This window comes from Danio rerio, chromosome 17 (genome assembly GCF_052040795.2).
Source record: "Danio rerio strain M-AB ecotype USA chromosome 17, GRCz13ab, whole genome shotgun sequence".
Taxonomy (NCBI): domain Eukaryota; kingdom Metazoa; phylum Chordata; class Actinopteri; order Cypriniformes; family Danionidae; genus Danio; species Danio rerio.
In genome coordinates this window covers 34282529-34307950 of record NC_141037.1, presented here as the reverse complement: position 1 = coordinate 34307950, position 25422 = coordinate 34282529, and the positions used below count along the sequence as shown (strand labels likewise).

The 25422-nt window shown below is 34.7% G+C and overlaps 1 protein-coding gene across 4 annotated transcripts in view; it reads left to right on the top strand.

Moving 5' to 3' along the window:
• kcnk2a (potassium channel, subfamily K, member 2a) overlaps positions 1 to 25217 on the top strand; it is a 42488-nt gene extending 17271 nt beyond the window's left edge. For 2 of the 4 annotated variants that reach the window (XR_015513578.1, XR_015513577.1), the window contains exons 4-8: positions 11394 to 11554; positions 16517 to 16703; positions 16806 to 16945; positions 20028 to 22946; positions 23757 to 25217. Coding sequence is in view for 2 of the 4 variants with exons in the window: in XM_087290780.1 (XP_087146906.1) it covers positions 11394 to 11554; positions 16517 to 16703; positions 16806 to 16945; positions 20028 to 20351 (812 nt within the window). In the remaining 2 variants the exon portion in view is untranslated. Of the gene's footprint in view, positions 1 to 11393; positions 11555 to 16516; positions 16704 to 16805; positions 16946 to 20027 lie in introns of all 4 variants that reach the window. The other 2 variants (XM_087290780.1, XM_087290779.1) reach the window with 1 other exon arrangement.
• The last annotated feature ends 205 nt before the right edge of the window (positions 25218 to 25422 follow it).

The following is a 25422-nucleotide window of genomic DNA, read 5'->3' as shown; positions in this document are numbered from 1 at the left end:
TGATCTTCAATGCATCCACTTTCACCTTATCCCAGACATGCTTAATAATATTCATGTCCGATGACTGGGCTGGCCAATCCTGAAGCACCTTGACCTTCTTTGCTTTTAGGAACTTTGATGTGGAGGCTGAAGTATGAGAAGGAGCGCTATCCTGCTGAAGAATTTGCTCTCTCCTGTGGTTTGTAATGGGCAGGACAAAGGTGTTGATACCTCAGGCTGTTACTCTGCAGATCTCTCGCACACCCCCATACTGACTGTAATCTCAAACCAACAAATTTTCTTCACCAAACTTGTCTGATTTCTGTGAGAATCTTGGGTCCATGCGGGTTCCAATAGGTCCAATAGGTCTGGAATGGACAACAAGATTTTAGTCAGATTCTGTTACATTTATTTACACTTTATATTTATTAAATACTTCTCTGATGCATCAAAAATGTTCAGCAGCTTAATAAGAAGATTTTCTTTTGTAGAAAATCTAATTTTCAGCATGATTTTTGAAGAATTGTGTGACACTGAAGACTGGACAACTGTAAATGCATCTTTACACCATATTTAAATATAGCGTCGATTGATCAAAATAACAAAAATGGTTTATATTATATTTTAGACAGCAAACATCCAGTGTTTTAAATTAAAGGGTTAGAAAATTACATTTAGTGGAGTAATAATTTTAATCACAATTTTAAATAGTTTGAAGAAATAAATTACTTATATATGTAATATATAAAAGTGATCCACATGGCAATATAATTATTTTTTTATTAATATTTGGAAGAAATTAAATCAGATCTTTATAGACTAAAACAAATATTAATATTTTACTCAATCCCAGCTATTAAAAAATATTAAGTTGCTCACATGTTTTTTTTCCATACATAGATATTCTTAACACTTAAATAGTTTTTTTTAAGTGTTTGTCAACCCTCTGAGAAGTCGGCACGACCAGCATCTTTTTTTTTTTCTTATCAGTGCAAAAGACACTTAGAATACTCTGTTGATCTTGGTTACACAAATTACACCATATGAATCTGTTAGGTGTCTACTTTTTTGTGTACACTCACAATAACAACAAAGTGTGAGCTTTTGCAAAATAAGGAAAATAAACAGTGCCTGTTTTGCCTCTCTGTAAACTGTTTTTAGAAATGCATCACTAAAATAAACTAAAACTCTACAAAAACAAGATACACAGACATGAGACATACTGTTATTGTAGTGTCTACTTTTAAAGTCATGTTGAACTTTAAAATGCAGTAAGTCTTGTTGAAAACAAATAGATTTTTTTTTATAAAGTAATCAGTATGAAGCCAACACTATGTCTAGTTTTTCAGTCTGATCTAGTTTTTTCTAATGCAATCACACTCACCAGCTACTTTGGCTTAGTTGTTACAATTGTCCTTGATTTCTTTAGGCTGCCCTTGATGGGTGAACATTAGACAGTGGGGGGTGTCTTTTGTCTCTCCAGCTGTGAATTATTCATGGCTATTGTCACTTCCACCCATACAGCAGGTTTGACCCAAAAACTGACTTGTTACAAAATGTAAATCATTGTAATGTTTTTTTTTTTTTTTTTTTGAATGAGAGAACAGAATAATTTTCACAAAATTATGAAGTAAATATTCTAGTCTAGAGCTGTAATCAGACCATAAAAGTTGGGCCTGATAAGGCCTGAGCCTAACAGAATTCGGCCCAAGCCTACAAGTACATTTTAAATGACAGCTTTTTAAAAGCCAGAACCCATTATTTCATGAATATATTGTTTATACATGTTTTAACATAACATAATCTGGCATTAAGGTGACGGTGAAGCTGAATACTAAAAGAATAATGCCAACATTAGCTATATACTCTGATTACATTAGGATTTTATGGTTTAAATAACATTTAGTTATAATTAGAAAATTCTTAACTCACCAAGATTAGGCTGTGTTTTTGTGGAGGAACATTATTGAATCCACTGTAAATGGTCTTCGCGCAGTTCTGCGCTGACTGAGCAGCACTGAACACCCTTTCACTGATGCTGCTACTGGCCAGGATGCATACAGTTCTGGCTAATCTAGCATCAGTTTTCCATGGCAGCAGTTTCAATGTAGCGAGTGACCTTGTCATCTTCCCTGTCAGCTTGCTGTACATTGCTGTTTAGCGCTCTACCATAATACGCAGTGTATGAGCGACCGCCGAAATACCTTGGAGGCTAGAATTACCTTTTTTTTTAACTGGCGACTGGCCTCAACGCAGTCAAAATTCACACTTTTTGACTTCTCCGTTATCATTTGTTTTACCTTTGCAGGGATGGATTTTAATGTTATAACAAATTATTTGATTACTTTCTCGCACTAATCGATATGCATCACATGACGGTTCATTTACCGCACAGGCCAAGCTCGGCTCGACCTCGTCTAAAATGGTAGAAATTAAGCTCGAACCCACCCGAACCTGTTGGGTACCATCAGGTTCGGGCAAAGATATTTAACTCTATTCTAGCCTACAGGACTGGTTACTCAAAAGTCAGGCCCATCCAGTATGTTTTTATGAACCTTATTTCAAGAGTTCACACTTAGCTGATGATTTACAAAGCTTATTTGGCATGCTGTCCCGGGAGAGAGCCCCGAGCTCAAGGGCTCCTCGAGCCCGGGGCTTCCTCCCGTTGGCAGAGCAAGAAGGGAGCCTGAGCTCGGTGGATCTCAGAACTCCCCTGCCGCTGTAGCTAAGGGAACGTAAGGAATTAGACAAGCTTGATTGTTAAGTATGTTGAATGTCTTTGGATGGTGGGAGGAAACCGGAGAGCCCGGGGAAAACCCACGCGGACACGGGAAGGACATACAAACTCCCCACAGAAACACTCACCGGCCCTATAGAACTAGGACCGGCAGTATTCTTGCGGTGTGGTTCACAGTGCTAACCACTGGACCGCCGTGCCGCCCAATTGCAGGTAAAGGAGGAGAATAGGGGAGGAGGGGGGTTTTCTTCCAAACGAAGATAAAGTGAACTGAAAACTTAGACTATTTATGGTGCCTTAGGGCTCATATGATTTGAAGATTAGTGATTAGCAAATGCGAGACTGGACGTGATAAATCATAAGCACGTGATCCTCTCGAAATTAGTTTATGAATAAACTTCACTTCAGCTACATTTTTTCCTTAAAACCAACTAACTATGCATAATATTATTTAAAAAAAAACATTAGCATCTACATCCATATTATGCACATATTATTGTAGCACGGTTTATGCAAAAATACATGTAGGCTAATATATGAGTAGCTTAAATAAGCACACATTTCAAGGCAGGTCAAAACAGGGGCCCCAAAAAACAGGGTCATAGGAGCCCCAAAATCACCTCAGAACGCAGAAGTAGACGTATCATAAACACAACTATTAATATTTTAGTATTTTAGTATCACAAAACTACATCCACCTATAATCTTTTCTTTATGTTTGTGTCTCCCAGAGAAGTCATTGCAAGAATTGACCTTCACATCTCCAACTGCTAATTTGTTTATCAATAGCCAACTCCAGTAAATCACCTAGATAGACAAAACAGCATTTATTGTGATGTGAATGGAAACCTGTCAGCTCCCTGTGTCCACACTGATTAACAAACACACACAGTCATTTTAGGAAGACTTCCCATAGACGGTATCATTTTTATAATGTACAGGCTGTAGATTCTGTCTATATTCTGTCCACTACCCCTAAACCTAGTCCGCTCTGTATGCTTTATGAACCGTTTTCCTCATGGGGACCAAACAATGTCAAAAACAAGGTTAAAAAGGGCTGGCATTATTATACTTGTGGGGGCATTTGGTCACGATGACATGATGAAAACCAGGTGCGCGCACACACACACACACTCTGAAGGGCCCTTTTGCGGTCATCTGTAGCTGAGGGCATGGCATTCAGTCTCAAACATCAGCACATGAGTGTCGCCTGTTTGCTCGCGTTCAAGACACACTTGTGTGCCAATTAAGCTCATTCAGACACTGTTGTTGCATCAGTTTTGCGTCAGTCATGCAGTAAGTACTGCTACTTCTCTAATGAGGGTGGCATGACATTTTATTCTCCTTGTGTCAAACTCACTGGTGCTGAGTGCGCTCAAAGGCAGCATGTGACGCTCATTTGATTTCTGACCAGTTTGGACTGAGATATAGGTGGTAGTTCATCGCTTCACTTATAAAAGTTATTCACACATAATAGTTATGTCTCAAGGATGTGTTCATGAGTGTTCATACTGTCGAAAACTGAGTTGCTTTTGTCCTTGTTGTTACCTTTACTAATTAAAACATCATTTTACTTAGTAAACCTATATTAAAATCCAAAACAACCAAAATTATTAATATAGTCTGAAAAAGCTAGAGCATCCGCTGCGTAAAAACTTGCTGGATAAGTTAGCGGTTCACTCCGCTGTGGCGACCCCGGATTATTAAAGGGACTAAGCCGACAAGAAAATGAATAAATGAATGAATAAGCTGAAAAATAATTGTGTGGGTCATAAATTATTTTGAAAAGATTCTACATCTCTAATACCTAATACACGTACCTGCTGCAACTAGTCTATTGAGGCAAAAGTCATTAAAAGTGAATACAGTTAAAGTCAGTTGAAGCCATTAATAGCCTCTCTGAATTATCAGCCTCCCTGTTTATTTTTTCCCCCAATTTCAGTTTAACGGAGAGAAGATTTTCTCAACACATTTCAAAACATAATAGTTTTATTAACTAATTTCTAATAACTGATTTATTTTATCTTTGCCATGATGACAGTAAATAATATTTGACTAGATATTTTTCAAGACACTTCTATACAGCTAAAAGTGACATTTAAAGGGTTAACTAGGCAGTTTAGGGCAATTAGGCAAGTGTAGACTATTGAAAAAAAAACATTTATAGATATAGCTTAACGAGGCTAATAATTTTGACCTTAAAGTGTTTCAAAAAAAATTATAACAGCTTTCCTTCTAACCGAAACAAAACAAATAAGACTTTCTTCAGAAGAAAAAAAATATTATCAGACATACTGTGAAAATGTCCTTGCTCTGTTAAACATAATTTGGGAAATATTTAAAAAAGAAAAAAAATTCAAAGAGAGGCTAATAATTCCGACTTCAACTGTTTATGTTCCCCATACTAAATAGATTTTTCTTTTATCTAGCAAGGAATGAGAAACTGTTTTAGATTTAAATTGCATATATTTTAATTTAAATTGACCGTAAATGCTGATTTAACTTTCCTTTCTTCATTTTTATCAATCATCAATTTTGTTTACTCTTGTAACCCTTTTCAATATGCAGTACAGACAATAGCAATAATGAAATAAAGTCAATAGTAATAATGATGATGGTAATAATAATTATTTCACGTAACTTGCCTCCCTCACTCCCTCACTCGCTCATTCACTTTCCTTTCTTTTATTCACTGTTTATCAGTGGTTGCCACAGCAGAACGAACCACCAGTTACTCTGGAATAATTAAATTAAATGCTTTATTTGAACTGTACACTCTGGTTCTATAAGGTGGTTTTCATAGTGATACAATAGAACCATTCTAGGTTCCACAAAGAAATATTTAGTAAACAGTTCTTAAAACAGCAGTTTGTTTCTTAGTGTCCAAAACATTTGAATAATCTAAAGAGAGATTTTCTATTTATTTTTGTACACTTTGTATTAGGGCTGCACAATGTATTGTTTCAGCATCGATATGGGAATGTATGCATCCGCAGTAGTCAGATTGCTTGGATATCCAATGTTGATTATATTTGTCACAGTTCAGAACAAAAGATTTGTGGAGTCACTGCAGAGTTTAACCACAGCAAAGTGACATTTTATAATTCGCATGTTTATAAGATCTGAGTGAGATTAAAGTATTCAGGCACAAGACCCCAATACAGAATACAGTTATTGCATAATATTTACAATTACAAAGCTATAAAGGATGTCTTGCTTATTTCATTATCATCTTGTAATGTGAAGTGACGCTGGACAAAGAAGTGGTGCGGATCCAAACGCAGAGTTTAATGAACAGAGAATGGTCAGTCAAGCTACGGTCAACACGGGGGCAAAGAAATGTATACATGCAAATACAGAGTCATAGTCAAATACACAGGCAAGGAGTGAAAAGGCACGAAGCAGACAGGGTAAAACAAACAAAACAAAGCAAGCATCAAAAACAAGGAAGGCATTTTATAGTCCATGTAATCAGTTCATGAGTGGCTTCAGCTGTGGGTGTTTGCAATCAGACAGGATCTAGGGCAGGTGTGTGAGTGGTGCATGACTGGATCTTGTAGTTCTTTTGCAGGCAGACTCTGTTTACAAGTTTGTGGGTGTTTGAGTAGTTGCTGCTGTCATGTGATATGCATTTTACATGACGGACTGTACCTCGCGTTGGTTTTATACAGATTATAAAACCAAAAAACGTTTATTTTCAAGTGTAGTTGGTTCATTTAAAAGTAGAGATTCAAGCTTTATGTGAATATGTTTCTTATGTCTGTGAAGCAAGTATTTGCAGAGATTCCAGTGTGTTTGTCGACCACCAAACTGTCGTAAAAGCACACGTCTGATCCAAGTTTTTCCCCTCAAAAAACATCAGTCTTTAGCGATCGATGATTGGCTCCTTATTGGCGGGCCTCATTCGCCATATTAACAGTTACACTTTTCCCTATTCTAAACTATACGAGTGACATGTCTTGTGTATTCTATAGTTTTAAGTAGTACTACATCTGGCATTTCACTATTATCACATGACCCACCTGTATTTGCACACGTGAAGAATCTCACTAGAAGTAGCAGGCCATCCCATCATTCTCACCTTCTATTTTCAAAAACAATGAATTCGGCTGTACTACCCAGACGGCTCACATGCTGTTTTTCTGCATGCTAAATAGTCGGGAAACATTCGATTTTTATTGCATCATAAGAGTTCATGACAACAGACCTGCAGTCAGTTCAGAATGAAATTGAATTGAGGAAGTTCAGGAGCATGATCAAGCTCAAACCGGTGCGCAATTGTGTCCAATTAAACTCTGTCTTCTTATATTGTGAACGGCAAGGGCAGTCTCTGAATCGTCAAGTGTATTATTGCAGTAAACACATATTACCCCTGTTTCATCAGACAAAGAAATTCTTCAAAAAGAACACAAAGAATGGCCTTCTCAGCTCCTCAATTCCTGCATAATCAGAGCGCCACATTTTACATTTAAAACACATCTTGCAACGTTTTGCTAGGATCAGGAGTGTTGAGTCACAGTAGAAACAGTCACACTGTTTGCATGTTACACCTTCAGTTTTTACGGAGAGATCAGATGAGACACATCTGTTATGCAGGAAGAATAAAACACTCAATTTCTTGTTAATTGCGTAAGACACATATGCTGACATACAATTGCATCAACTCCTGCGGCTAATGTCTTTTTACATTTATAAATGTGTCTCCATCAAAGTCATTTGCATTTAAAATGACATGCAAATAAGTTCTGCTGGTATGTTTTTTACATGTGTGTTTTTTTCTTCTTATATCTGCATAATCAAACAGACTGCAGACATGATTAGCAGGCTGTATTTGGCGCACCGGTTGCCAGTTTGGTTTCTTATCTAGGTCTCTACCAAATGATTTATTCATTATTACATGTTGTTTGTTTCCATTTAATGTCAGGAAATGAGATGTTATCTGAACAATGACGAGTCTGCCGACAGTAGTTTTCGTCGGGGGAAAACAGAAATGCTCAAGCCATTAACACACGTCATCAATTTTTAATGCTGAGAAACTTGACTCATTTTAGTTAATCTTCTGGAACAAGTATGATGCTTGAAACCAACCATGAACATATGGGCATCATTTTTTTTCTCAAAAAGACTACGGTTAGAGACTTTTTGTTTGTGTCCATTGTGCTTATGTTTAATTAACGTTGTCTCACAGGGAACTGATTTTTATGGCTCTTTCAAGGTTTTTTGATTTAATTAGAAGACAGATTGCATGATGAGTGATTGAGGCCGGTTAATGAGTTTTAAGGAAGATGGAGGAGTAATTGGATGGAGGCTCTTGCAGAAACGTCTCCTACTGCTGTGGTTCACCCGGGATGACTTTTTCTTCTCTTAATTGCTTAAATTCCTGCTGTGCCAGCACTACCACAATCACTGGTATTCTTGCTATCTTGTAGTCTTGCATTTGAACATGCTGAATTAAATTTTTTGCTAAACTAGTATTTAAAGGGTCTAAATTGGTTTGTTGAATGTAGAAACCCTAGTTTCAGTGACCGGTGGTTATTTAGTGAACTGCAACCATTAAATTTTTTGTTGATGAGACAGAATGTCATTTACTACCCTCATATGCTCAGGACAAAGATTCAGTTTTTAAAGTTACAGTTTTGATTATGGATGCGCGACATATCGGCGGCCATATCATTATCGGCCAATAAATTTTTAATGTTATCGTTGTCGATCTGATATCAAAATGAGGCCGATATCTTTATAAGCCGATAGATTACGTAATTGTACTGAACATGCTTTGGTCGAACCAGCTATTTTGGTTTTAATCGCCTCAGGAAAAATATTACATGTGCAAACATGATAGCAGTGATGCACACATGCTAAACAACTCGTTGGGTTGTTTGTAATCTAATAAGATTATTTGTTCTTATCAACGCATGTGTTGTTGATGTAAGATTGTATTCAGCTTGATCGGCATATTTATAATTATTATAAATACACACATGATGGTTATTACCACGCACACACGCACTGACTAGTGAGCACTGTGTTTGTCATAAAGTCATCAGTGCTCAATGCTCAGGTGTTGTATCAAAATCTGACTCTGAGGACAAATCTGACTCAGCTTTATGTGCACATGCATTACACAGCGCCTGCAGTTAAAGTTTCAATCTCACAGGGGGTTATCGTAAACCTTTCATCAATCATTTTTCCCGCAATTCACAGCAGAAACGAACATAGAAGCGTTGTCTGATTGACAAGCAGCACACACATGTGTTCGAAAGAATCTAAAAGTCCAAATATGATAAATTTATTCCGCATTTTCTAAAGTAAAATATATTACCTGTATTTAGCTTTTCGCTTGTACAGTGTCTCTGAACTGTCAAAACACTTCTCAAAGTGCCTTTTCGGACATTATATATTTGAAGAACATTTAAGCTGGTTTCATTTGTTTCATTTTACCCAAATCTATTTATTTTACTTGTTTTGTAATTAAATCTCATTTTGTTATTTAACCTATTATTACTAGTAACAGTCAAGTTGCATGTTAATTTGCTATGCAAAGAATAGGAACTCATTTATTTTTGGCATGCTGATTTATGTAAAATCATAAATAGATTTTCATTTCATGAATTCTTTTGCTTTGAGTAGGCTCTTTTGTTCATAAGGTTAGTTCAAACGTTTATGTTGTTTTTAAAATAAAGTCAGTTGTTTACTGTATAAAAATATAAGATTTTGACACATATCCAATTACCAACAATACATGTCAATTAAACTTTTAGCAAAACTCTATTCATAATTAATATTATAACAGTTTGTTGTGCAGACATTTAGTTTATTAAAGTTTTTATTTTTAAAGAGTTTTTTTATTAGTATGTATACAATAGGGTCTGCTTGTTTTAACACGTTATTTAAATATGTGGCAAAGAAATAACTGATTAGAATTAGTTTTTTGACTGAGAAAGTAAAAAGAATTATTCTATTGGGCCATTTTTTTTAATCCGTAGCATTTATTTAAGCCCTATGTAAGTCTAAAATTTTATTAAACAAAAAATTACAATTTTTAAACTTAAAGTCTTAAATATGACTTGTTGAAACCTGCAGAAACCCTGAGAAATACACATAGCATGATTGCTGAGAACTCATCACATGTATTTCGGAGCAGTCGCTGTCCAATTCCAAAGTGCTGAAATATTAGCTTAAATTAAATCATATGCTAAATGTTTAACTCAGTAATCTCAAGTCATCCCATGTAGATTAACAAAACAAGACAAGTCTACAGTATATAAAGTACCGATTGAGTCACTGACAAAATGGCTTTTTACATTTAAGCTAAAGAACATACGGTTTTGTGTAAGAAATGCCAAACACATGGATGGTTTTAAAAGTCATTGATAGTTTTTTTTTTCTTCTTTTTATTGAGTTTATTGCCTTTTTACTTGTATTTTCCAAGTGTTTCAAACATATTTCCTAATTTTTTATAGCATTTTATGCATGTATTTCTATTCCATTATATTTCTATTTTTCTGATTATTTTAATTATTTAATTTGTAAATGTAAAAAAAGTATAAAGTACAATGGAAATCTTTTATTTATAACCACACTGTACTTGAGTAAATTTACAAGTGCAATCTGTCTGTGACGTCAGAACTTTTTCTTCTTATGACGCACATAGCACTCTTACACTTATTCCAGTCATAGATCTGCAATGATTTTTCAGTTACGATGCTTTTGGGAAATCGATTGTAACGTTAAGATCAGTTGCATAATCATTTTTTACGATGTACACAGCTTTACAATGCCTCTGAGAAATGCAGCCCAGGTTGTGTGAGAGACTATAGTTTGAGATTAAAACCTTTTCTTTGCATTCACACTGACAAAAAGGATTCAAAGTTGATTTTTTGGATTTACAATTTTTTCAAAGATAAGTGCTTGTAAACTATTTATTTGGGCTGAATTTAAACAAACAAATTAAGTTGAACATTACTAAATTTAATTAGTTTAAATTCAAACCATATTCTGTAAATTGTTTGCAACCATTTTGCATGTTACAGTACACGATAGCTCAGTTGCTCAAATTCTGAAAATTGGGCTGTACCCAAAAAAGTGCATTAATTAAGAACAAAAATAAAAACATACAAATGGTTTGAATCCTTGCCATTAATCTGATTATTGTAAAACTTCTTGACTCTCTTTTGTTTTTATTCAAGAGACCTAAAAAAGGTCATTTGCTGTTGAATTTGTTAACATGTAATTTACCTCACATTATTGTGACCCAGTCTGGTTGCACTGATTCTTTGTGCGAAACCTGAATACATTTTAAAATCAATAGATTTACACAGCTGAAATTCAACCTAATTACCTCCCATTTATCACATTTACATCGATGTAATGATTTGATCTGCATTGCTCTTGTACTGCAGCTAAATATAGGCACTGAAGCAGACTTCGTTGGTAGGCTGCGTGCAGGATAATTCAGCTCTAACGTTTCCTGACAGAAAAACAAAACGTCCCAACCTAAAATCTCTGTACACCAGATCAAATGAAGATCTTTCAAGTGCACATGGGGAATGTGATTTAAACCATTGAGCTGAAAATGATCATTTTGACTCAACACAATGGTCAACAATAATGCCTCACTAACTTTTGAAGCACTAAAATAAGTTTTTCTCTGATAGAATGATTTCTCTTTTTGCAGGGTTTGGAAATGTTTCTCCACACACAGAAGGAGGCAGGATCTTCTGCATTATCTACGCCCTGTTGGGGATCCCACTCTTTGGCTTTCTCTTGGCTGGAGTGGGCGATCAGCTGGGAACCATATTTGGCAAAGGAATCGCCAAAGTGGAAAAGATGTTTGTGGTGAGTGTTTCATTTAATCTGGCTACAGTCATTACAGGGTTTTTGCAGGTTTTATGAAGGTACATTGTAGGAAATGATTCCTCATTTTATTTTTTTTAACATGTTTTGTAAGTTTCTGAATTTGTTCATTCAACTTAACATGGCAAGTTTTCACTGTACTAACTAGTCTATAAGTTGACCTAAATAGAATGTTTGTTGTCTCAACTTAAAAACCTGTGCTGAGTTGATTTAGTCATAATAATTACATTGTAAGAAACATAATTTTGTAAAGACAATTATGTTGTAAGTAGATTGTGTGTAATTGTAACATTGAAAGTGAATCCAATGTGTAATATATTTGGTTGTCTGTGCTGTGGCTAATATGGAGATAATCTGCTAGATTAAGTTCAGTCAATTTGAATGTTTTTACTGATAACTTAGAAATGTAAGTTAATGTATTTAAACTAAACTTGGCAAGTTCTGCTTACTTGAATATGTAAGTTAACCTATTAAAACTAAACTTTGCAAGTCAAGTTTACTTGAAATTTGTAGTTGGATCAATTATTTAACTTTGTCAAGTAAACATTTTAAATTGAAAATACTAAAGTAAGAGAATGAAGTAAACAAAACTTACTGTAACTGAGTCAAAGCAAAATATAACTAATTATATGAGGAAAATATAATGAATAACATGTCCTTTAAGTTATTGTTTTTAAATCACTCAAATTTATTTACTTGAAATTACCTTCATACTTTACCTTAAGATAACACTGTGAAAAAGTTTTTCCTCAGGATTTATTGTCTTGTTCTCTACTGCAAAAATCTAAGTGAAGTTTATAAAGTAATTTTGAAAGGACCGCATGCTTAAGATTGTCCACGGCTGGTATCACATTAGCTAACACATGATTCACGAATTAGATGATTCATAACTCACTGTAAATAACCAGAGTTTCTGACCTCAGTATCATTGTCTTGAAGAATCCCCCCTCCTACCCAAACTCATTTTCCTAGATTGGGCGACACAGTGGTCTAGTGATTAGCACTGTTGCCTCACAGCAAGAATGTCACTGGTTAAAAGTCCTTACTTAACCAGTCGACATTTCTGTGCGGAGTTTGCATGTTCTCCCCTTTGCTTGCGTGGGTTTTCCCTGAGTATCCCAGTTTCCTCCCACAGTCCAAAAACATACAACATAAGTAATTTGACCACATCAAATCGGCACTAGGCGACGCAGTGGCGCAGTAGTTAGTGCTGTCGCCTCACAGCAAGAAGGTCGTTGGTTCGAGCCTCGGCTGGGTCAGTTGGCGTTTCTGTGTGGAGTTTGAGTTCTCCATGCGTTCGCGTGGGTTTGCTCCGGGGTGCTTCGGTTTACCCCATAGTCCAAAGACATGCGGTACAGGTGTATTGAGTAGGCTAAATTGTCCGTAGTGTATAAATGTGAATGAGTGTGTGTGGATGTTTCCCAGAGATGGGTTGCGGCTGGAAGGACATACGCTGCTTGAAAACGTGCTGGATAAGTTGGTGGTTCATTCCGCTGTTGCGACCCCGGATTAATAAAGGGACTAAGCCGAGAAGAAAATGAATGAAATTGGCACTATAAACAAGCCCACCTTCCTCAGTTTGATATGGAAAACAGACTATACCGAGGACACGGGTAAATCTTCAAAAGGAACAGTGTACTTTATAACTTCATTCACATCATCCTGGCTACGTTGTTTCACTTTCTCAACAATAAAATGTAAACATGATTAAAGCAACTGCCTATTTTTATTTTGATATTAGCAACTTAACAGACAGCAGAAATTTTGAGGCGTTGTTCTGCATATATGAGCGTCATCTTCACTGTATTGATATTTATAACAACTATAACAATCTATTAACAATCTATAACAACTGCCTTCTTTCAATTTCAGTGAAAATACGAAACATACCCTCTCTTTTGCTGAATATCAGTTTTAATAATCGATAATGGCCATTATAAAAGTATAACATACAATAAGCTTATGTATAGGAAATAAAAGCAAGCTATCAGTCGATATACAGAATGTAGGCTACGTGGTTACATTAATCATTAACTTAATACTAAATACTAAATATTTTTAAGACGTTCAATGGTGAAATGGCTTTTGTAAGAACTACAGAAACCTTAAATTAGCAAAACAAGCCAAATTACTTTCACTCAATATAATACACTTACTGTGAGAATAATCTAAATGATAATCATTTTACTTGTGCAGCATTTTCATGCATTTATAATAAGTGTCACTGACATTTTACACAGTGACCTGAATGTAAAAACCTTTTCAAGTTAAAACAAAAGATACATTCTTTCACACATAAAAACTTAATGTGAAATGTCCACCATTTCAAACCAAAAGCTTACAGCTAAACAATTAATTTAGATAAAAAAAAAACAGTTTGTACACCTTCAATCAGAAATGCAGTATTTGTCTTCTCTCTCTAGATTCCCTGAGGATCTGAAATAATGATTGTTTTGCAGAAATGCTTGCTGACTACTATTAGCTGTATTCTGTGCTGCAGAGCATTCAGTCACTTTTGATGATTCGCTGTAATCACTTAAGTGCTTCTGGTGGCCATCTTGTCTACACTCGTTGCACATACACACTCACGGTTTCTGCTGAGCTGCTGTGTTTTTTGCGCAGAAACAATCTGGGGCGTTGATGTGTGTACAATGAACAGCAATGCTACATTTTGTTTCTCAGAAGTCAATGCGGCACAGTCAATTATTTATTGCTGGTGCACTCATTTTTGTGTGTGCTGCATAGTGAACACAATTTCTTAAAGGTTGCATGAAAAAATCTTTTATTTTTTTATGTCGACCATTTATTTTTTCAAACTCTACGACAGCTCTGTGTTTTTATGTTTTTATTAACTGTTGATTGTGCTGGTTGGTTGTAGCATTTGATTAGACAAAAATCTGTGTAGTGCAAAAAAATCTGTTTTCACTTTTTTGTTGTTGTTGTTGTTGTTCTTGTTGTTTATCATCTCGAGATCAGTTCTAATCCTGTTTTTAATTGTTGTATATTCTAATTGTAATTGTGTATCTGCTAAAAAAATCGTCAATCTAGTGCAAATCAACTAAAGTCTGTATGATTTATGATCTTTTAATGAAAGACCATTATGTTTAGTCCAAAGCAGACTTATCAAATCTGCTAGTTTGATTAGTTTTTGCTCACACACAATTTTCAAGTAATTATCAAGTGTATACACAGTTGAAGTCAGAATTATTAGCCCCCCTGAATTTATAGCCCCCTGTTTATTTTTTTCCCCAATTTCTGTTTAACAGAGAGGAGATTTTTTTAAACATATTTCTAATTATAATAGTTTTAATGACTCATTTCCAATAACTGATTGATTTTATCTTTGCCATGATGACAGTAAATAATATTTGACTAGATATTTTTCAAGACATTTCTATATATATTATGATGATAGTGATTCAAAAAGAATACCACAGCTTTTGGGTTGATGTGACTCACGGGTCTGGAGGGGGTCATATTGAACATCTATGAACTTATTTTCTACTGAAAAAAACTTGAAGTACTCTTCACATTGATTACTTACCCAAAGTTCTATCATATTTCTTTGATTGAATACAGATTTTCAAAATTGGGGTATTCTTTTTTTTAATTACCATATATATATATATATATATATATATATATATATATATATATATATATATATATATATATATATATATATATATATATATATATATATATATATATGTACAATTAAACTCTATTTCTAAGCATAATAGTTTTAATAATTCATTTCTAATAACTGATTTATTTTACAGCTTAAAGTGACTTTTAAAGGCTTAACTAGGGTAACTAGGCAGGTTAGGGTAATTAGGCAAGTGATTGTATAACTATGGTTTGTTCTGTAGACTATTGAAAAAAATTAGCTTAAAGGGGCTAATAATTTTGAACTTAAAATGGTGTATAAAAAATTACAAACAGCTTTTATTCTAGCCAAAATAAAACAAATAAGACTTTCTCCTTTTTTTGGTGGTTTTGTTTAGTTTTTTTTCATCTTTTCATCTGTTCTTTGTTTTCAGTTTATTTTATATATATATATATATATATATATATATATATATATATATATATATATATATATATATTATTTATTTTATTTTATTTTTTTTTTTTGCAGACATAGTGTAAAACAAATAGATAAAAAATAATTAATAGTGACAGCTTAAAAGGGGGGGGGGGAGTAGATAAATAAATAAATAAATTTCAATATCAAGGCAATAACTACAACAAAGCGCCTGGCAGCATTTCAAAGATCAAGTAAGTATGTTTCGATTAATGCCCAGGTCTATTATTTTTTATATATAAATTTTTTACCTTGTAGAATGTTTTTTGTATGTCTCATCATGTCATGTTTGGCAGTGTACACTAGGTATCAGGCATTGCATAAGAATGAATGTTTCTGGTTAATTATTGTGGATGTCTATAATGAGCTTAAACCTTATGTTCTGTTCATGATGATTTTTTCTCTACTCTAGAGTGGTTTTGAAACTTAATTTGGCCGCAACATTCTTTGTGTTTTAGCAAATGGAATGATTTGGAATGATCAAATATTATTTTGAAACATATTTTGGAAAAATCTTGGCAAGATTTGGCAAATTTACTACCCTTCGTTATGTTCATGGTTGTTTTTTCCCAATGACTTCAATTATAATCATATTTTTTGACTGCTATATATATATATATATATATATATATATATATATATATATATATATATATATATATATATATATATATATATATATATATATATATATATCATGCATTCTTGATTGTTGCTGGTTTTCCCTGTTGGGAAGAGGTAAAATTTGTCATTTTCACTGTTGATCATAGAGTAGGAATGTAAATTTGATCAGTACACAAGGGTTAAATGTCTATTTCTACATTCTCACCTTACGTCTGCTCTCTTTTTACCTTCAGAAATGGAACGTGAGCCAGACTAAAATCCGTGTGACGTCCACAGTCCTCTTCATCCTGTTCGGGTGTCTTCTGTTTGTGGCTCTTCCTGCCCTCATCTTCCAGCACATTGAAGGCTGGAGCGCTCTCGAGTCCATCTACTTTGTTGTCATCACTTTGACCACGATTGGATTCGGAGACTTTGTGGCAGGTAAATAAAGCTGGATTCTTCAAAGTTTCCAAAATAAGCTGGCATTATTAAAGTTTAGTCCTGAGTTCAGTGAGTTGATGCGGATTTGTTTATCTCATTCAGGGGGCTCAGAGATTGAATATCTGGACTATTATAAGCCCATCGTATGGTTCTGGATCCTGGTGGGTCTTGCGTACTTCGCTGCTGTTCTCAGTATGATTGGAGACTGGCTTCGGGTCATCTCCAAAAAGACCAAAGAGGAGGTTTGTGCTTACAGATAGGCTTCCAGGCAATGACACTTCTGTTCTACACCATGGAGAGAAACATGAATTTTTATAAAAGGCTTTATCTCAGTGTGCGTGCTCGTGTGAATTGAAATAGCCACAAACCACAGGATCTTGAAGTGGAAAATAGATTGGACACAATCACACAACAGGCTTTTGTTTGTCAAACATAACAAAATGGAAAGATGTTAGATCAGTGTAGATCTGTGTAACTAACTAACGTACAAACATATGAACGCACAAACAAACAAATTGATAAATAAATGTCATAGTTTGCATTTTTGCCTATTAAATGCTGAAACTGATGGATTTTAAATATAGAGTACATATGGTGTTTACACGGTTCATGATCAGAATTCTACATCTCTATTTATTGCTTTTTTTTACATTGCTAGGAAATAAAAACCAAATAAAAATAGAGCTAAATTCATTAATGATTACTACAGTGTATATGACAAATGATTGTGATAAAAAAAATTATATATATATATATATATATATATATATATATATATATATATATATATATATATATATATATATATATATATATGTGTGTGTGTGTGTGTGTGTGTGTGTGTGTGTGTGTGTGTGTGTGTGTATATATTACAATTTTGTATTTGTAATAAGCATGTAAAATTTTTGTTGGTTTAATTTTATTATTAAACTCTTTTTAAAAGAAATATACTAATTTTAATAAGTTTTATACATCAAATATATGCAGTTCTTTTGAAATGCTGTTCCTTTGAATTTGAAAAATGTATCCTCAAAAATTTCGATCAAATAAATGTGTCTTTTAAAAAATATTTTTTGACTTTAAAAAACATTATAAACATATGTTATATTTGTGTTTTACATTGAAAAAAACTCCTGAATTTTTAAAATATTTTTAAGAAATTCTGAAATCAGTATGAGACCTACACTCACCGGCTACATTATTAAGTTCACCTTACTAGTACCAGATTGGGCCAACCTTTGCCTTCAAAACCACCTTAATCATTCGGGGCATAGATTCAAGGCACTGGAAATATTTCTCAGAGATTTTGGTCCATTTTGACTTGATAGCATCACATAGTTGCTGCAAATTTGTCGGCTGCATATCCATGATGCAAATCTCCCGTTCCACCACATCCCAAAGGTGCTCAATTGGATTGGGTCCTGGTAACTGTGAAAACCATTTGAGTACAGTGTACTCATTGTCATGTTCAAGAAACCAGTTTGGGATGATTTGTAATTTATAAAATGGTGCATTTTTCAGCTGGAAATAACCATCTGAAGATTGGTACACTGTAGTCATAAAGGGATGGACATGGTCAGCAACAATACTCAGCTAGGCTGTGGCGTTGACACAATGCTCAGTTGGTACTATTGGGGCCAAAGTGTGCCAATAAAATATCCCCCACACCATTCACCACCACCACTAGGCTGAACCGTTGATTTAAGGCAGGATGGATTCATGCTTTCATGTTGTTTACGCCAAATTCTGACCCTACCATCTGAATTTCGTAGCAGAAATCGAGACTCATCAGACCAGGCAACCCTTTTCCAATCTTCTATTGTCCAATTTTGGTGAGCCTGTGTGAATTGTAGCCTCAATTTCCTTTGCTTTGCTGACAGAAGTGAACAAATGTGTAGTGTAGTATTAATATGAATGAAAGGTCTGAATGACCCAGATCTGCCACCTGATTCTCACCCTTAATGCATCACCTTAAATGCTGTTAACACACTGTGTAATGCAGCACATGCTATTATTTTTCTGCATCAGGAATAAACTTTTCACGGCTCCTTTAGGAACAAAATCAAACTACCCTGTACCTCATTAGAGATTGAAGCAAAGTTTCTGTTTTTAGTTTTTTTTTTTTTTGTACATTTTCTCTATTTTTTATCCTTCTACAACTGCTGAAGAAAATTGTTTCACAGGTCATCAATGCTTGTTGTTGTGACATGGTTGTTACACTTCTGCATTATTTTTCTAGTAATACATTGGCCCAGAATCTCAGTATGAGTCTTGACCAGTGGTAGGGAACCTGTGGCTCTTTGACCAAAATATGTGGCTCTCCAGCTGTCTCCCTTCACAAATATTTTACAGTTTAAAACAATTATAACTGTCACTAGAAATCAGTTTCCTTTTGAAAATACAATTACAATTGTCTTTTTATTGTTTTGTTTTTGTACATAAAATGAATAAAAACTACCATAAAAAGAAGTTTTGACCATTGGACGTGTGTAGTGCTGTGGATAAACCTGGCAACACCAATAAAGGGCAAATAATTTACATAAGTATGCATGCACGTAATTACCAACATAAGATGTTTGCTCTTTATTTTCTAAATATTGTGGTGGTGGTTGTGGTGATTGATTAGTCGACTGGTTAGTTGGTTGATTGATTAGTTGTTTGATTAATTGGCTGATTGATTAGTTGGTTGATTAGTTAATTGGTTGGTTAATTGGCTGGTTTTTGGTTGGCTGATTGATTGTTTGGTTTGTTGTTGGTTGGCTGATTGATTAGTTGGTTAATTAGTTTGTGATTGATTGATTGATTGATTGATTGATTGATTGATTGATTGATTGATGATTGATTGATTGATTGATTGATTGATTGATTGATTGATTGATTGATTGATTGATTGATTGATTGATTGATTGATTGATTGATGATGGATTGGTTGATTGGTTTATTGATTAATTAAAGCCTTATATTGTAATTGTTGTTGTATGGAGCCAACACTATCAAGCATGCTATCCACTTTGCAAAAAACTAACAAACAAAAAAACAAAAAAAGAGTTCAAAATTTGGAAAGCAAAGACAATTTAACAGTGGACTGCTTTACCTCTGCACATGATGGATGAGTTGTATGGTTTTACACAGCAGAACATGCAGTCTTTAATACTCCCAGTTGCACCGAGGCTGAATCAGCCCACATGCTTCACATTCCCTCGAGCTGAAGCATTTTCACAGAAAACAGGTTTTTCAGAATTGTGATTTGCACCTCCTAAATGTTTCTGAACACATGTGACACTTGAGTGCGTCTGGTCCCACTGAACATTCCCTCTGTTGCAGGTGGGAGAGTTTCGTGCTCACGCTGCAGAATGGACGGCTAACGTGTCCGCTGAGTTCAAAGAGACGCGCCGACGCCTGAGCGTGGAAATCTATGACAAGTTTCAGCGGGCCGCGTACATCAAACGCAAGCTGTCATCAGAGCTGGGCCAAAACCCAGGCCAGGACATGATGCCATGCAAGCGAACCCTGTCTGTAAACTTCACAGATGAACTGGAGAAGGAAGGTCTCCCTACTTTGACCAAAAACGGCAGTCTCTATCTGAATGGGCTTACTCCAGACTGTCCCGATTGCAGTGAGATTTCCATCATTGAACATCTCAAATAAGCCTCCCGAGCACATACTAAAATGTAAGCAGAGGAAGATGCGTTTGAGTCTACAGCGGTGTTTTCTCACAGAGCTATCGGAAACTTTCATGTCTTTCCTGGATGTACACAGATACAGTTTTCAACGTACTGAACTCAGAAAGAGCGTGACTTTATGTGCCAGTCAAACGAATCGTTTTTTTATAAGAGATGTTTAAAAGAAGTCTGTGTTACTAAAAAGGAAATCATATTTGTGCCTTAAAACCCACCAGGAAAAGACTTCCCAGAAGCTGCTACACTGGATCCTGTGGATAAATGAAATGTATTGTGTTTTTAAGAGATTGAAACAGCAGTCTTGTCTAAACATCAATCAACTTAGGAAGCGTTTACACATCTAAACAACTTTTTTTTGTAACTCATATTGGTTAGTTTACATGACAACAATAATTTAGGGGCCTGAAAAAGCAAGCTGATAATGGTTTTCATAGTTCATTTTTTAAAAGCACATTGTTATTATCTGCGTAACTAGTCTTGATGTTGATCATCGCTATTAAGGCCCGTGCACACCGAGATGATTTTTGCTTGTGTTTTCCGTCGACGTTTAACGCCTCATGACTAAATAAAGGGGGTTGATGTGATCGTGCACACCAAAGTGCAAAACGCCAGGCATAATTAAAAAAAAAAAGCCCTCATGCTCTTTTTTTTTTTTTTGGTTTGACAACCTTCTCTACCAATCAGGTTGACACTTTTGTCATCTAACCATCTAACGTCAAGGAGTGGGTTTAAATCTAGAAAAACATCTTAAAAAACGATGGCGATAAACCCATACGAAAAGCGCCCCACAGTGCCTTTACACTGTGAAAAAATGCAGGATTGTTGTCATAACACACACTCAATATTTATTTATTTTTTTGCTGCTTGTTTAAACTACTTATTTAAAATGAGCTGAAACAACACAATTCTTAAGATTTCATTTGGACAACTTAATTTTTACTTTTTTTTTCATGTTCAATCTACATAAATTTGCTAAAAGTGTTAAGTTAACGTAATCAGTTTGTGTTGGGACAACATGAATGAATTGTGTGGAACCCTGCATTTTTTTACAGTGCAAATCGATTAAGTTAACTATAAAAATATAAGTGGATTGAACATAAATCAAGGAAGTTGTCTAAAAAAATCTCAAGAATTATGTTGTTTCGGCTCATTTTAAATAGGTAGTTTGAATAAACAACATAATATTTTATTTGAATGTGGATAGCTCTTGATTTCATTTATTACTCAAATAGATTTTTGCTAGTCGCACGTTTCTATTGACATTTATTTGAATTACAAAGCTCTACAAATTCAATTCATTTCCCAGAGATGGGTTGCGGCTGGAAGGGCATCCTCTGCGTAAAAATGTGCTAGATAAGTTGGCGGTTCATTCCGCTGTGGCGACCAAGGATTAATAAAGGGACTAAGCCGAAAAGAAAATGAATGAATGAATGATATTCACTTTAAGAGCTCTCTAAATTAATTGGTACTAGTAACACATTTAAAATACAGATCTCTACAATTGAATTAGGTGTAAATTAAATGTTTTGCTAGTAAAAGTGAATAATAGAGCTATGTAAATACATTTTTACTATTAAATGACTACTGTCTAATTGTATGTAATGCAAGATGAATTAAAGAGATCTATGATTGGAGCCAAAATCATTTAGAAAGCTGTCAAACTCCCTCCAATTGTAATTCTACTAGTAAAATTCAATTGCAGAGCTCTAATTGAAAACAGACTGGAAGTCAATGGAGATGCACGACTAGTACAAGTTATTTCATAGATTGAACAAAGGAACAAAAGAGCTATCTGCTTGTGATTGTCGCTAGTAAGAAGTGATTTATAGAGCTCTCTGTATAACATTGTTACTAGTAAGGATTTAATTGCAGAGAGCTCTTACTAGTGCTAGAAATCTTACTAGTAAATAAGCACTTACGACAAGTAACACTGAGAACAGTGGAAACATCAAATCTATCACACAGACACGTGGTGTTTCTTTACATACTGACATGACTAATTACTGGCCTGTACGCATAATATGGGAAACATTGAATTTTTAGCACATTGTTGTCATGTAAACTCTTAATTGTTTTTTGGACTGTATCCCAAAGTCAGCATATGTTTCTGTTTATAAACTATAACAGGGTATCTGAGTTTATGATATTGCCGCAGCTGTAATTGGTGGAAGATGAGTTTCATTTATATCTTGCATTAGCACTTGTAGATAAAATGAAAGAATCCGTTTGAGAGCAGTTGCGACTGAAATGGCTTTGAACAGCTTTCAGTTGTTTTATTTTTTTATTGCTATATGAAACAAAAGAATGATGCTGTAAGAAAATGCTTATTTTTGACACAATTGATTCAAATTGTTCATATGATGATTACACAATGATTAATTAGTAGTTCTATGATAATTAAGAATATGTTGTGTGTTAATGCAATGTATAAATGTATTTCTATTGCATACTTTTTTAACATTGTGTAACAGTTCTATTGGCCTTCAGCCTGCATGAGGTTTAAAATGAGATTTTTCTAGAAAAGGTATACACTACCTGACAAAAAGTCTTGTCACCTATCCAAGTTTTAGGAACAACAAACAATAACTTGACGTCTAGTTGATTATTTGGTATCAGAAGTGGCTTATATGAAGGGCAAAGCCTCTAGATTGCACTTATTTTACCAAAGTAAAATATGCCTTGATTTTTGATTATTTATTAGGACAGTAAGGTTTAACTTTGCTTAGACAAAAGTCTTTTCACTTCATAGAAATAATGTACAGTATAGAATATAAAGTCATGGTTAAGTGGAAAAAGAATAAATATTGTGCATGGCTGCCATGAGCTTGGACGACTGCATCCACACATCTCTACAATGTCTCAATAACTTAATAATAAAGTCATCTGGAGCGGCAAAGAAAGCATTCTTGCAGGACTCCCAGAGTTCATCAAGACTTTTTGAATTCATCTTCAATGCCTCCTCATTCATCTTACCCCAGACATGCTCAATATAGTTCATGTCCGATGACTGGGCTAGCCAATCCTGAAGCACCTTGACCTTCTTTGATTTTAGGAACTTTGATGTGGAGGCTGACGTATGAGAAGGAGCGCTATCCTGCTGAAGAATTTGCCCTCTCCTGTGGTTTGTAATGGGCAGCACAAATGTGTTGATACCTCAGGCTGTTAGATCTCTCGCACACCCCCATACTGAATGTAACCCCAAACCATGATTTTTCCTTCACCAAACTTGACTGATTTCTGTGAGAATCTTGGGTCCATGCGGGTTCCAGTAGGTCTTCTGCAGTATTTGTGATGGTTGGGATGCAGTTCAACAGATGATTCATTAGAAAATCTAGCTTCTGCCACTTTTCCAAATGATCAACTAGAAGTCAAGTTATTATTTGTTGCTCTTACAACTGAGATCGATGACAAGACTTTTGTCAGGTAGTGTATTCGGTCATCATTTATTCACCATCAGAAAATGTTATTAAAATAATAAAACTGAAACAATTGTATTCATTGGAATGCAATAAACTATATATTTTTTTATTTGAATCTTAAGTGAATCCGTTAAAAATTCTATTGAACATGTAATTTTGCCTGAAATTACAGGATTAAATGATGACAAAATTATGATACTTTTTTTCTCTTTAAATTCGCATCATTTAATGCCAAATGTAACTTGATTACTAAAGAGAAGAATGGCCAAAGAGAATATTTCTGCTTATGAAAAAAAGCTATGACTTTTCAGACTGTATATTTACGATTTGTTTCATAGTTTAAATAATAATAGCATACATTTGCCAAAACGTGCTGCTTGAAGGACTAAATGTACATGAGGGATGTCCTTGAATGTTCTGTCAAATACATGTAGGTCAAAAATGTATCATAACAAAATCACCTGCATACAATCCGCTTGTTAAGTGTGACGTCACGCGGAGCGGCTTCTGGGTCCAAGCGCTCTATTCAACTGAATGGGGAGATTCATGAAATGGTAATAATAAACGTTTACAAAGCGATTTAATACTTTCGAAAGTCACGATCGCAATATATATGTCCATGCCTAATATCCGATGGCCAGAAAGTGATTCATTGTTTTATAAATTGTTAAAATTTTGGTATTTGTTATGCAGCAAGCCCAGAGATTGTTGTGAACACTATGACTTTATGTAAAATTAACTTTAATGTGTGATAGGAATAAAAAGTGATAATAAACGAATGATTTCTCCACTCAAGTGAATGGCGGCTTGGACCCGGAAACAGTATTACATACGTCACAAACACGTCATCACTTAACAAGCAGATTACATGCAGTGGACTGAGAAATCAAGTGGACAGAACCTATTTTTATTTGACATTTTGTTTGTTTGTTTGTTTATTATAGCATAAATTGAAACCGAAAGACAGTATGTAGCATCTCCTTGTAGTGTAATATAAGATTTGCATTGATAGATTTCTACGGAAAGATTTCAAACACCAGCTAAACGTTGAACTCATGACACTTTTTCAATGTAAAAATGCCATTTATTCGAGTAAGGAATATGCATATCTGTGTGGTGATGTTTTCTGCTTTAAAAACGATCTTGCCTTCAAGCGTTTGATTTCTCTGTTGATTGTCAGAAGAGCAGCGCCATACTAACTGTAATGACAGTGTTCATCTTGCCTTTGCTCTGTCTTCACCGCTAAACTGCTCAAATTCTTGCTTGTCAAGCTTGAATCTATCTTGTTATGCTAATATCTTTGTATTTTTTTAACTGCATTTTTACAAGCACTTCCTGAGCGTTGTTTGTGATGTTTATACACTGTTTTACATCTCGGTGCTTTGCCTTTAAATAAAGCGAAACCAAAATTCTTATTCTTCAGTAGACTGAGGGTTTTTTATGTCTAGTAATAATTTTATGTCTACTTTTTGTGTGTAGTAGTGTTTATGAATACTTTAATTTTTTTATTCAGGCTGTAAAAGCCATTCTGTCAGCATTTACTCATCATCATCATTCCAATACACAGATAGATAATAACAATTCACTAAAATAAAACAGCTTTTTTTTTCTTTTTTTTGT